The sequence below is a fragment of the Leucoraja erinacea genome, chromosome 1, assembly GCF_028641065.1.
Source record: "Leucoraja erinacea ecotype New England chromosome 1, Leri_hhj_1, whole genome shotgun sequence".
In the NCBI taxonomy this organism is placed as follows: Eukaryota; Metazoa; Chordata; class Chondrichthyes; order Rajiformes; family Rajidae; genus Leucoraja; species Leucoraja erinaceus.
The window spans coordinates 121,454,430-121,468,876 of NC_073377.1; the positions used below are offsets into that span (position 1 = coordinate 121,454,430).

General features: G+C 40.3%; 1 protein-coding gene across 1 annotated transcript; it reads right to left on the minus strand.

The window, feature by feature from the left end:
* Nucleotides 1-9,610: 9,610 nt before the first annotated feature.
* On the minus strand, nt 9,611-13,929 carry nkx6.1 (NK6 homeobox 1). The gene is made up of 3 exons (XM_055642459.1): nt 12,649-13,929; nt 11,869-12,041; nt 9,611-10,432 (listed from the first exon to the last, which is right to left on the minus strand). The coding sequence occupies exons 1-3, from the start codon at nt 13,250-13,252 to the stop codon at nt 10,190-10,192; spliced, it is 1,020 nt and encodes a 339-aa protein (XP_055498434.1). The 5' UTR covers nt 13,253-13,929; the 3' UTR covers nt 9,611-10,189.
* Between the last annotated feature and the right edge of the window lie 518 nt (nt 13,930-14,447).

The following is a 14,447-nucleotide window of genomic DNA, read 5'->3' on the forward strand; positions in this document are numbered from 1 at the left end:
TAATCAATGGTGAAATTATGATATTGCTGTATAGAATAATGTGGGGCATGTGCAGCAAACCCCAGCAGAAAGATATGGACCTACTAGTTTTTTTTATTCTTAAATGAATGCCTACAACTCTATTGCAGAAGACATCAATGAGATCATCACTGCTGCAGTGATATATTATGTTTTTGCTCACTGTTTAGGCAAAGTCTTCACCAATGCCTGAGCTCTCCAACCCCTTTACTCTGCCACCTCTATTTCCAGTTATTAAAATAGAAATGACTGCTCCAATTGATGCCAAGCTGTTCTACAATTCCAATTGAGCATCAAACAATTTACATTATTGAAGCACAAACGTATTTATATTTTGCTTTCTGTTTTGATCATGCACGTCCCAATATTTATTTAACACTGCATAATATTTCAAATGTTAAAAAAATATGCATTTTCCTTCTTATATGTAGTCAGTGATAATTCATTAATTCAATGGCAAACAAGAAACTGCAGATGCTGGTTTAAATGCTGGAGTAACTCAGTGGTTCAAGCAGCATCTCTGGAGAACATGATATTTCCCGTCAGGCCATTTCTTCAGACTGGAGAAGGACCCCGACCCAAAACGTCACCTATCCAGGTTCTCCAGAGATGCTGCCTGACCCGCTGAATTACTTCAGCATTTTCTGGTTTGCCAACACAAATTATGTCACTTCCATCCATGAAACCTGACATGGATATGAATATGAATAGAAACCATTCATAAACAGTAGCAGAATGTACTGACACCAATTTTATCTCAGGTAGCAAAGGCTGAATTTCTGGGCCCAAAAACCTTTCAAAAAATACAAGATGTTTAAGGGCCTGTCCCAATTTCACGACCTAATTCATGACCTTTTTTACTCGTGGACATTTTTCATCATGCGAGAAAAATGCCCCGACCTACTTGATGCCATGAGTACCTACGACTAGCATCACAACCTCCAGTGACCTACCTACGACCTCCTACGACCTCCTATGACCTCGTGATAACCGTACTGCGAGTATGAGTCAAGGGCAAACTCGGCAGAGGTCGTGAATTAGGTCGTGAAAGTGGGACAAGGGCTTTAGTTTAGTTTAGTTTAGTTTAGAGTCACAGCATGGAAACAGACCGTTCAGCCTGCTGAGTCCTCACCAACCAACAATCACCCATCCACACTATGTAGAAACAAAGAACTGCAGATGCTGGTTTATGCAGTGTCTCTGGAGAAAAAGGAAGAGTCCCAAAGCGTGTGAAGAGGGGCCCCAACCCGAAACGTCACTCATCTTTTTTCTCCAGAGAGGCTGCCTGACCCGCTGAGTTACTCCAGCACTTTGTGTCCATTTAACCTCTTCACATTAGGTCTATACTGCACACTAGGGTCAATTTACAGAAGCCAATTAACCTACACACCTGCACATCTTTGGAATGTGGGAAGAAACTGGAGCACCCGGAGTAAACCCACGCGATCACAGGGAGAATGTGCAAACTCCGTACAGACAGCACTTTAAAGACGCAATGAGATGGAATCCAGATGTCTGGCACTGTTAGGCAGCAACTTTGCCGCCGCACCACTGTGCTACCCCTCAATGCTTGAAACTGCTTGAAAAGATTTTGCTGGAATGCTGAGGATCAGCTGGACCATTGTTTGTGTTCTATGTTGAAGCAACTCACTTGTTATTAACCTTGAAGAAAACTTATCAAAGAACTCCATCGAACTCCATGCAAGAGTTTTCCTTTCACTGACACAGGCACCTGTTACTGGTCAGTTTATTGGGAACCTTAGTTTCCATCAGCTGTGAAGTCATCGAGCTGCCCGAACAGTCAATCAAATTAAATAATCTCTTTCACTCCAAAAGAGGAATCAAAATGAATATTTTTAATCAACTTTTAAAAATATTTTATAGTGTTAAATAATAATTGTAAAATATATGTACAATTGGAAGCTGGAATACCTTGAATATTTAAATTTGAAATACTAACATGAAACAATTGAAATGTACAATTGTAAAAAATAATTTTAGTCCAATTTGTATATTATATTAATGATTTTACTGCAATTAAATAATATTTATTTATATTTTTATTATAATTTAATCTACTATTAAAATATTTCGATATCATGGTTCAAAGCACAACTTTGAGATGGGTTAAGGCATGATTGGCTTGTGCCTAATTTAAATTTGTGTTAGTTTATGTGATTCGTCTTGTAGGCACAAGGAACTGCAGATGCTGGTTTAAGGAGAAAAAAAAGACAAAGTACCGGAGTAGCTCAGGGTTCAGGCAGCGTTTGGAAGACAGGACTAGGTGACTCTTCAGTATGAAGAACAGTCCTGATCCGAAACGTCAACAATCCATGTCTATCAGAAATGCTGCCTGACCCACTGAGTTACTCCAGCACTTGTTACTCCTGCACTGAGTTACTCCAGCACTTTGTGTTTTTTGATTAGTTATGATTCTATGGAGAAGGTTGCAAACAGTTCATAATTTGTAGGTGAGCACACTCACCAGCAATGACTGGATTATCTAGCTTATGATATTTGCACACAGAAATCCCAAAGTTACTATCAATTTTGCACCAAATGCTGATAGTGTTGCTATTATCGCAATGATAAAATTGGGGATAATATATTTTATTCTATTTCAGAATATGTGTCTAACCATATGCTGATAACATCAGTGGTCTGTGGAAGATTGAAACCTTGTGCAAAACTGTAGAAGAGAGTTTCAAATGCCTCTGCTCTTGCTCTCCAGAACTCTGTCCCTAAATCATTCTGCCTCTCCACCCCTTTCTTCATCTTTAAAATCTTATTCATTTTCTTTAGCTAGAATTGTAGTCATTTCTAATCTCTCCCTCCTGATCTTGGTGCCTATTGCTATTGTGAAGCAACCTTGAACATGTTTTGTATAAAGGGGCCCAATATAAATGCAATTGGAGGTTCTGGTGCGGAAATTGGTTCTGAGCTGATACATGGAAGCTAAATATATTTGGATGTTCTCTCTTTTCTTCACTCCATTTTACCCTTTATTTATGAGGATGAAAATGACATTAATATATCAAAAACCCAGATATGATTTATGCATCATTATTTTATTACTTTAGGTCTTCCATTGTTGCATTCCAATTGTATCTTTAATATTCCTAAAGGTCTGCACCTATTTTCTTCCCAGCAAGTTTTATCAAAACGTTTAAATAAAGAAGCTCATTCTGATATCATTGATAAATTTATTTTAAACTACTATCATGTCTAATCTATAGCTCCATGTTCTGATTTAATAGAACTCTTTTACTTACTTTTGTCTAAGTTATCAAATATCTGATATAAATCAATAAGAATGTTCTATGTGGATCCTTTCATATTGTAGTGACGTTTGCAATTGTCCTGTTTTGCGCTCACAGTCATGTGAGCTTTTCCTATTGGAAATGTCATATTCTGACCAATGCATTGTAAACCTCTCTTGGTCTGGAAAGTTACATCCCTTACTTAACCTCAAACCCTGTGATATAGGCTCTAACCCATGGCATAATATAGGTTGATGCTTCACTGCAGTGGTGAAGAAATACTGGAATGTCAGAGATGCATTTTTTCAAAATAAACATTCATCAAACATCGGCCATAGATACACAAGGAACTGCAGATGCTGGAATCTTGAGCAAAATACAAAGTGCTGGAATAACTCAGTGAATCAGGCAGCATCTGTGGAAGGAATGGACAGAGGGTGTTTTGGGTCAGGGCCCTTCTTCAGTCTGAAGAACAGTCCTGACCCGAAAACTCACCCATCCATTCCCTGGCCTCCACAGATGCTGTCTGACCCATGAGTTATTCAAGCACTTTGTGTTTTGCACTTCATCACCCATTCATCACCCATTCATCACCCACAAAGGATCAAATGGCAATATTTAAGTCCGGGTGTTCTGAGAAAGGTCTCACCCATTCCTTGTCTCCAGTGATGCTGTTGTGCCGCTGAGATATGCCAGCATTTTGTGGTTCCCTGCCTTAGTGAATATCTTTCCCTCGACCAACATTACTAATCAAAGATGATTGGGTCATTACTTACTTTTGTCTAACTTATCAAATATCTGATATAAATCAATTAATGATTGGGTCATTACTTTGCTGTTTATGGAACCTTATTGTTCTCATGATGGCCTACAGTCCAACCATGACTACACTACCACACAAAGCACTTCGATGGCTAAAGGCCGATGGGACTGTTGCGTGGTTGTGTGAAGGACCACATCAATGCAATTTCTCTCTATACTCGACTTCATTCCACATTTGTTTTTAATTGCTGTGCCGGATTATACAGCCTGTGAAAATAATCAACTAACCACCAACCTCCTTTTCTAATCTTCTTGTTCATTTTGCCTCATTGATTGCAAACTCACGCAGCCTTTTATAAACAACTAGCTTTGTTTTACATTTAAATTTAACGTGTGATTGCGTTCTCTCAACTGGTCGCAAAACTTGCAGAACTGGTTTTGCTCCTTCTAGGAATATTTAACTCCCTTCTTTATCTCAACTGACCTTTGTACCCTGGCATCATGGACAAACTAATAACTTTAAATTTGGCCCTGATAGTCATGGTTTTAATCTAGATTATGAACAACAACATCCATTTATCAAATCCAATGAATCTCCAACTCATACTCTCACCCGGCCACCTTTCCACCTTTGATTTTCTCAAGGATACTCTGCTGTTTAAATCAACCTCTTAGCATGTCGTGTATTCAACCAGAGCTCCTTGTCTTTTTATATACAAATGTTTCATTTAAGAAAGCGCTCTCTAATTCAAGCAAGTTTGTCATTGGAAGTTTCTGTACCTATTTTATCTGTATCATTCTCAACTTCTAAATAGTGGGGGATATTATCATGCAACATTATTGTAATCTTTTTGTTGCTGTATGTACTGTATTTTTAATATCTACAAATATATTGCAGATCAGGACATCAGTCATTAAATGAGGAAGCTCTTTCTAATATAATTGATAAATTTACTTAACACTAATTTACATTTTAAACTCTGGTATAATTTTTGCCTAAGAGGTATTACACCGCGGTGGTTAAATTACTGAACTATTGATCTAGAGACATGAGTTCAAATCCCACCTAGGCCGCTGGGAAATTCAAATTCAGATAATTAAATAAATGTGGAATGGATGCCAGTAGCAATAAAATATCATTTAAATTGTGTTTAGGGTTTTTTTTATTTAAATCACATCTCGTTCTTTAATGTACTAAAGGGAAGGAAAGTGTCCCTGTTTATCTGACCTGGCCCTGACTCCAGATGAACGAACCAATGTGCTTGACTGTCAGCTGCTCTTTGGAATTGCTTTCGGGATCTAGAGTTCGTAGGGATGAGCTGCACATGCAGGACTTGTCACTGGATTCCACTTCCCGTCCAACCAACGTAAAAGACCGGTAGCTGTCTGGGTCCTGTTTGGTATCTCAGTTCAAGAGATCTTCAACAGCTCTGTGAATCTCCGTGATTCCTTCTGATCGTAGCCACTGCCCAGGGCTGTTTACCAAGTATTCACCGGAGCTGTTATCACCGGAGGCTCATTAATGCTAACTCACATGGAATAATAAATGAAAGTAATAGATGTCGATCGCAATAGTCCAGTGCTGCCTTTTAACTTAGCAGTAACTTAACTAAATGACGAAAGAACCCAAATTAGACTCAATTCAAAGTATTTTGTCGACGTGTATATTGGTCCATAAATTGCGGGAGAATTCACCGAGGAAGGAGTCCGCTTTGTTCCGTCCCTGAAAACTGCAAAACTTCTCTGTGGCCTTTTACAAACTTGTGACTGGTTCAAACGCAAGGGACCCGTTAAACTCTAGAATCTTTCAAGTGTCCGAGAAATCAGGTTAAGGAGTAAGGAGAGACGTAACCGAACAAACAGCGTTAGTTAATTTATTTTGTTGCTGCTTTTGTGGAAAGAAATTGGATCGAGATATTGTGAAAACGTAGAAGAAGAAAGGACGTTGGGATTAACGTCAATATTTTATATTGACCAGTTGAGAGAACACAATCGCACGTTATTTGTTAGCGGCAAATATGAAATAAATTCGTGAACAATGTTAGCTACTAAAGAAACTGCGATTTAGAACCAATTTTATTTCATTAGAGAATCAGCCGCTAATTTCACTGGTGAACTGATTTTTATATTTGTTTGTTCTCGTGGATCAGATCATCCGGGAACCGTCCCGTGGTTTAGTGTTCAATGTCTTTCACTGTTACCGAGCTGCACGTTTGTGGAAACAGATTGTTTTATGAGTCTTTGCTGTGCTCAGCATAAGACCACACACGAACTCTTGCCTTTTGAACCAAATTAGCATGTAATGAGCATGGTTATTGGGAAACGATCGAACCAATCCGGACCTTCATCTTAATCAATACAAAGCTGTCGACTTGTGCAGTTACCGCCTGCAAAGCAGGTTTTTAAAGCCCCTGGAACATCAATAACAAATAGCATCCTCTGGTGGTATCTGATCTCTCCTTCAATGCAGTGAATGGCGGTGATGTGGAACTCAGTGGGAAATTGTCTGGCCCTTTGTGAAATATCCGTGTCTCCCGAGTCTGCGAACCCTGTCAAAACGCTGCTCACAAGAAATCACACTCACAAGAATGCGGACTGCCCTATGAGACCGAAGGCACTTGTTGCACGACTTGGACAGAGGGACTCGGATTTTTTTTTTTAAGTCTTAACGGTTTGTTTTATATGATAAATTACATTCATATATATAAATGGATATAATTATTTTCCTGACTTAGCCCGATTATGCATTTAAGCAAATCCTAAACCAACAATCTTTGTAACATATTGCAAGCACTTTTATCAGCTGAGTGTTTCATCTATCGGTCATTCTGTTTACACGAACTGTCCTGAGTTCACGCTCACCGGCGGTTTCCCGTGCGCTTTACATTCCACTCCTTCCACACAGCCAGCAGTTGGAAAATCAAAAGTATCTTGCAAACCATCGCTTATTAAAATAGGACGTTTTGAAGTTACGTCAGAGATAGTTCGATACATTGTATTGCCCGCGTGGTGACATCACGCAAAGGACTTTGCCAGTAAATCAATTATTAATGCCTTAATTTCATTGCATACAAATTAAGTGACCTAAAACAGGAAATACTGAACGACTTCAGAATTTTCGCTCTGCCCAACTGTTTAAACAAAAATCAAAAAGCAACTGGAAACTAAATAAGCAAGCCAGGGCGTGATATTTTGCTTTGAGGTAATTTTAGCCACTTATAAAACGAAAATCGTTCTCAACATTCTTTACATCTAAATGATTAAAAAAAATTACGACGTCCCCAGAAATAGTAAGTATTATTCCTGGGCAGAAACAAAAAGCTGGTGCCTCACGCTTTCAGTTGAGAATTAATCCTATACAGTAATCGAACAAGACATTTCTCAAAGATACCAGGAATTGCGGGTGTTGATTTACTAATAAAAACACAGCGAGCTAGGCAGCATCTCTGGGGGACGTGGCTAGGTAACGTTTAGGATCTGCACCCTTCTTCAGACATTCCTTCGAACATCCCGCCAGAGAACCGATAGTATCACACCATTAATACTGAAATGCATCTAAAGCAGCAGCGCGAAATTAAGTAGAACTTTACAACGCATAACAAGAGCAGCCAACGTAATTGGTACATTTTTTCACATTGAAGAACAAATAGACTGGTACCAACTAATCATTGATATATAAATGTCTAGGCGCACAGGTAAATCTAGATCAAATTTGCACAGGGGCGCAGAATGAAATTGGTTACACCACATGTTTCAATCATCCTTCCATTGACGTTTACTTTGTAACAAATTATTGTTGATTTCTGCGGGTGAAATTTGTGAGAATCGGTACATCTGGGGGATAACATACTGTCACAGCTTACTTTCACGGTTTACATCATTCTGTTGTTATTATGGTTTGTTATCCCACTAAAAGAAAAAAAAAACACAACGTGCTGGTGCAGTAACTCAGCGGGGTTTGGGAATGAGTTGAGTTACGCTGAGTTACTCAAACACGTTATGTATTTTTGACGTGTAAAACAGCATCTGCAGTTCTTTCTTTCTACTTGTTATCCCACTGTCGGGGTGTCTCGCGGACATTTATTTCGTATGTGTCCTGGATGCTCTTTCCCCGCCGACCCAATTGAGAAAAAAAGATTCAACTGCATCTCTGGAACGGGACTCTTTATCAAGAATTACTGCTGCGAGTCTTGCAGTCCTGGGATGGTTTCTACCTGCGCCAGCTGTTGTCCTCTGACCCATCATGTGCCCCCCCCGTCCCTTGAGATTCTATGCAGTTTTTGATTAGGCCTTCCCCCCTTTGTAGCAAACAATATCGTACTTTAAAAAAAATAGACAATGCACTAAAGCAATTAATTGTCAAAGTGGATTGGATCGTTTTGGCTAGACTTCGAGATGATGCAACCAACATACTCCACCTTTTGTACTTCCTTCGCCGTATTAAACTCTGACCTGAACACCAGTTCAGATTTACAAGTTTTGTTAATTCGCCTCCCTGTCTGTAGAGCTACATTAAAACCAAGTTCCCACCCCCTTTTAAAAAACGCATGCCGGTCGGTTTTAATTCACCATGCAATTGATACAAGAGTCCTCCACACAAACAGTATTTTTCTTCTCCGAGGACCGCAGTGTCATGAATGGGTGTCTGCAATTGCCTCCGATATTCCCATTAAAGCATTTCAACTCACGGCCTGAGTACAAAAGTGCTGTTAGTTCTCATGGTAATTGATCAGTTTACTGTGGCAAAGTAAAGGCGATATACTTAAAGAAGATGTCCCCGTGATGACGGTAAATGACAATCTAATTTCCCCCTAATCACTCTTGATGCCGCTTCGTTACAACTAAACAGCTTTCCAGTTTAATTCGGCGGATTCCTTCAAATCTGGAGCAGGCGTCATTTTTCCCCGCAAATCTTTCACTTAAATATTTGAATTTCCGAATTAAACCGAAAGTGCCTCTTTATCCAGCTGCCCGAATTATATAAATCCAGCGCAATCAAGCGTGGAGGGCCCAGACTGAATAATATGCTTACTTAACCAGAAAGGAACCGCTCAAAATGTTAATGACCCCCCCCCCCCCCCCCCCCCCATACTTTGTTTTTAAGGTTCCGCACTTGAATTTTCAATCCCTAGAAATATCAGACGAGTTCCATCAGCCAAATCTCCTAATGACACTTCAATTCAGTACAATAGGGTGTGATTTCATTAACTGTTACTTGGTGACTGAATTGAGATCCATGGGTAAAAGTAGGGTGGATACGTTGTAAATTTAGTGCCTTTCGATGTGGAATTACACTTTTTTTTTAAAGGTATCCAAATTTCACGTCCAACGGAGGGAATAGAGGGTGCAAATCGTTGCGATTTCAGCACCGTTACTGGCGAGCTGCGAGCGTGCAGTTGGAGCAGACAGCAACTCCAAGGAAATAAATAGGCAACGGAGCAAGTGTTAATACCCAGGGCAAGGCAAAAAGGTCACAAAGCCCCAATTGTAAAGAGACTCTCCGAATGCCGCCGGAACGTAAACTTATTCGAATTATAATATTTATTAAACGCTAACGAATTAAAAATATCTTACTTTTTTTTAATCCACAAACACAAATCCTGGCAACACTTGCATTCTGACTTCACAGGATTCCAAACACGAAAATCGAAACGAAATCTATACATTAAAAATTAAGCGCTAATTTAAACCGATATTTCCTTATACAAAATGTATTTTACACATAAATATTCACAGTTATTTTCTTCTGTTCGATATTTAATACATGAGTTATTTACAAGACGTGGAGCCCCGAATACTTCCCCTCTCCACCCCACAACTGACCGTCCCAGACCCTCACCTGAATATATTACTATACACCTATCTCGGTATAAAAACGTTCCGCCAACCAGAATGCTCGTGGGAGATCAAACGCGCCCTGTCCTTGTGATTAGAGCCATGGGAATTAGTGCTGGGGCTTCTAACAGATCTTCCCATAACTTATATAGACTATAAAAATATATACATCTCTGAAAATGTACAGAGAGAGTGGTGTAGATAGAGAGAGGGGGGAAGAGAGAGAAGGTGCGAGAGAGGGGGAGGGAAGTGAGAGAGAAAGGGGGTTTAGTGCTAAATTCGGTGGAATCAAGAATTATAAAGTCTTCCGCCTCTTATGAGCTATCGTTTTCACTCGTGTGGATGTGCAAAGTGGTGGGTTTGTGTTTCTTTAGCAACTGGGAGATCTTTTCATCGTCGGAATTGGGATCCAGCGGCTTGTTGTATTCATCGTCCTCGTCCTCGTTCTCCGAGGTGCCCTTTAATCTCTCAGTCTCCGAGTCCTGCTTCTTCTTGGCCGTGGCCATCTCTGCCGCGTGCTTCTTTCTCCACTTTGTCCGTCTGTTCTGGAACCAAACCTAAATGGAAAAGAAGACCAGTTCCCCGGATAGTCAGCGATTAAAGGAATGGATGGTTGAAACTATATAATAAAATAAAACTTTTTTTTTAAAATCACCCACCATTATTCGCTTTCACGCCTTGCTCATTGAAATCAGCCGGCAGGGAAAGCGGGCGCCTCCAGTAACACAACCCCTGTCAGAAATATTTACCACTTTCGCTTACACTCTAAGATTAAGGTCGGCAATTTTGACATCTGCGGGGAATGACGAGGGCTGAATTTACTCTGGTGTAATTTGAGAAACGAGAGGCAGAAGCCAGATGAAGTATCTTGCAGCCTCAAGCTGCCCGGCGTTGCATGGTTTTCGAATTTATCCTGTCACTTGTGTGTTGCTAAACACACAAACGCCCCCCTCCTCCTCTCGCAGAAGCGCCATCGTATTAATTCAACACCCACTTTGCAGAGTTTACATGTTTTAGTGTAGATTTAATCATGTAGCTGCATATGTAAATATGACATATTTAGTAATTGTATGTATGACTGGTTATGAATATTATTCGCCCTCAATTCTCAGCCTCTTTGGTGGAACTATCTGCCACAAACTGTGTGTAGTTAGTGGGAGGAAAATTAAACACCGCACTGTTTAATCTTATTTCGCTATATACGCCTTAAAATAATAATTTATATCCCAGCGATAAACCACGCAGAGGAATTTGACAATTCTTTAACAGGGGATGGGTTAGAATTTGTATCATCATAAACGCACGGCCGTTTTCAATAAGCAAGCGTTTAGTCATGCTGTCGCTAACTTTAGTTTAAATGCTGGTATGAAGCAAACTCTTTCTCAAAAAATTAAATGTAAGTGGCAATGTTTGGGAACAAAAATACCGAGTGAAACGATTCCGCTACAAGTTCGCAAACAAATGATTTTGAATAAGATCAGCGGCGCATTTACAAAGCAGGCTTTTGATGCCGTGACGGCTGGCATGAAAAAGAAACGAAATCATTTGCCACTCGAGGAATAAAACACTGGACATTCCAGAAACGACTGGCAAAATTATATGTCTAAACTGAGCGAAAGTGACAGAGTATATATTAGCTGCTGGTTTTGCTATAATTTTTTTTAAATAATTTGTTATGGACCAATAGATACTAAATGAAGATATATCTATGCTTTTTAAACAGTCTGATGAATGGCCATTTGGTATTTGAAAAAATCAATCCCTATCATCTCGTACATCGGAATGTGATGAGAGCGCTTAAATATATATTTTTTTAATTTCCATATTTTAAGTGCATATTTTCCTAATCTATTAGGGTGCAGAGACTTTTCTTAATGCATTTCATTGCTCATTAAAATAAACGTTTTGACGCGTCAGTTAGAGATTTCTTAAACTTTACTGTATTTTAATCCGGTACATGAGCACCATTTAAGGTTTGTCAAGACAATCTTACCTTGACTTGACTCTCCGTCATTCCTAGTGAATACGCCAATCTCGCCCTTTCAGGCCCTGCTAAATATTTAGTTTGTTCAAAAGTTTTTTCCAATGCAAAAATTTGTTGCCCGGAGAATGTAGGCCTGGTGTGTTTCCTTTTTCCGTCTTTGTCAATCAGCATGGCGCCCTGATCTGAAATTAGATAGCACTGGAAATGTTAAAGAAGCAACAATATTTACGCGCTATTTATCGGTAAAATACAATGAAAATGATTGCAGCTACCACGTGCAAATACAGAGGTTGAACTGAAATGTGATATGTTTGCATATGTAATAATGCCAAAATAGAAACACAAACGTGTTTTTGAGCAAAAGGTGGCGATTATACAGACTTATTTTGGGCATTCTTTACAAGGAGACACAAGGACATTTTTAAAAATTCAATCGAATAGCTTGATGGTATATTTGAGGCAATAAATATGGTTAGGCAGTTTTAATTTGACAAGACATTAATTCTATGCTTAGCAATTGGATTTTTTATCTAATCTAGAAAAGCTATTAGTTCGACCAGATAACGTGTCTGTTAAATTAACAGAAATATAACTGGAATATAAAGTTTGACTTCAATGGGAAATTAATTTGAATAAAAACGTTGTTGTTTGCAAAACTGCTTATTAGAATGAACGGAATGCAAATTTGAACGAAATCATTGAGAAATGATCGTCAAGTTGTCTAATAATATTAATAAGGTTTTCTAGATGACTGCAATAAAGAGAGGAGGCAGAAAAGAGAATACTTACGGGGTGAGCATCCCAGCCTAGCTTCCCTCCACGGCGGACTTTGCATTACTCCAGGCCAGAAGATGGGCGTCCTACCTGGCAAGTCTGCCAGCGGTTTAGGGTAACGGGCCACTGCTGCCGCCGCCGCTGCCGCTGCCGCCGCCGCCGGGCTGAAGTACATACCGGGTGGCGGGGGACTCAGGCTGGTGTTAAATCGCGGGATTCCCGAGAGCAAAGTAGAAGCGACCCCTCCTCCTCCTCCTCCGCCGCCGCCGCCTCCTCCTGGAACTCCCCCGCCCATTAGCATCAGCGGACGGTTCAGGATGTCGTTGATACCGTGAGGAGTGGCGGAGGCCAGTTGCTGTGTCATGAAAGCGGGCAAGCTGGACGTGCACTTGAGCCCCGCCGCCGCCGCCGCCGCGGCTGTAGCTGCACTGATAATACCTGGCGGACTCGGGGAGGATGAAGTGGAGGAAACCCCGGCCCCCGTCCCAGCTCCGGGCTGCATGGAGTAAGGGTACAAGGGATTCTTCATCTCAGTCATTGAGTGCAGGGCCGCTAACGGCGGGCTGCTTAGCACGAACGCGCTCTGCCTGCTCCCGTCCATCTGCCCAACGGCTAACATTACCGAAAAGTGGTCAGATTCAGTTCCAACTTCTCACAAGAAAAAGGAAGAGGCAAGAGAGGAGAACAACGGCAGCTTTGCTTCACTTCTATTTCGCTCAGTCCTCCAAACAAAATGTCCAGATTATTTTTCCTCTGATCCTGTTTTATACCTGGAAGGGGGAGGGGAGGGGTTAAATATTTGTGTTTTGTTCAAAAACAAAAAGGTCAACAGAATTATTAAAGCAACGGCAACTAGTGTTGGATTATGTCTTGCCCTGAGAATTTTGGATGCATGATTTTAGATTTTGTTTTTCAAAACGACGGGCTGTAAAGACTTATTGAGCTGTCGCCTTGCCGCCCCAGCATGAGGCAATAAAAGGCTCTCATCACTTCAGGCGCTTTCTAGCCGCGCTGACTGCAGAGAAAGTGCAAAAAAACTTTCCGGCGGTCAATCAAAGTGGACGGGGCGAAGCAAAACACGCCTCGGCCGATTGGTCCAGATCGCCGTGACGCAACAAACGCTGGCCCAGTCACCCTCCCCCAATTGGCTGACGGACAATGCATATATTTGCATACATTTGCATATTCAAGTGACATCCGCAAGCGGAATAAAGGTTTCAAACTACAATAGCATTTTACAGAAGGTCTAAAGTCAAAGAGAGCCTTTATTTGGACCTTGGAGAGAGAAAAAAAAACATCTGCCAAAACATCTGACTTGGTTTGTTAAACTAATCCAAGGATTGAACTTTTAATAAGAATTGCATTGACGAGAGATATCCCCTTAAAAGCCGACTAACGGTGTTTACGTTAAGATTGTTAATTGGGTAACATGCGCTTTTCCAGGGGATATGCGAATTAAATTATTTTAACTAAACAAAAGGTAAATGCATGAAAATCACACACACTTGCGACAGATGCCGAACGCGTGTCAGGGTCCAACCAGTCATTGGTAAATGCTTCTGATAAGGTCAAATAATCTGTGAAGTTTATTTTAACATAATTACTGGAGTCAACACACCTGCTTTGAATTAACCCTTGGTTCGTTTCAATCTTTCATTTTTATTTATCATTACTTCTACTGATTTTTCGAAATGAAATTAATTTTGATGCATAAAATCAGCCGTGAATTAATGCAATATTATATGCTTGGACTGACTTTTTCCTCCCAAAGCCCGTTTAGTCAGAAGCAGTCGTTTATAGAGAGTTGTCAATAC

What these genes read in the sequence shown, in the direction of transcription:
- nkx6.1 (XM_055642459.1), bottom strand. Translation starts at nt 13,252, where the DNA reads ATGTTAGCCGTTGGGCAGATGGACGGGAGCAGGCAGAGCGCGTTCGTG. An exon ending in TAGGCTGGGATGCTCACCCC is followed by an intron (nt 12,042 to 12,648) that starts GTAAGTATTCTC and finishes ATCTAATTTCAG; the next exon opens with ATCAGGGCGCCATGCTGATT. An exon ending in TGACGGAGAGTCAAGTCAAG is followed by an intron (nt 10,433 to 11,868) that starts GTAAGATTGTCT and finishes TTTTCCATTTAG; the next exon opens with GTTTGGTTCCAGAACAGACG.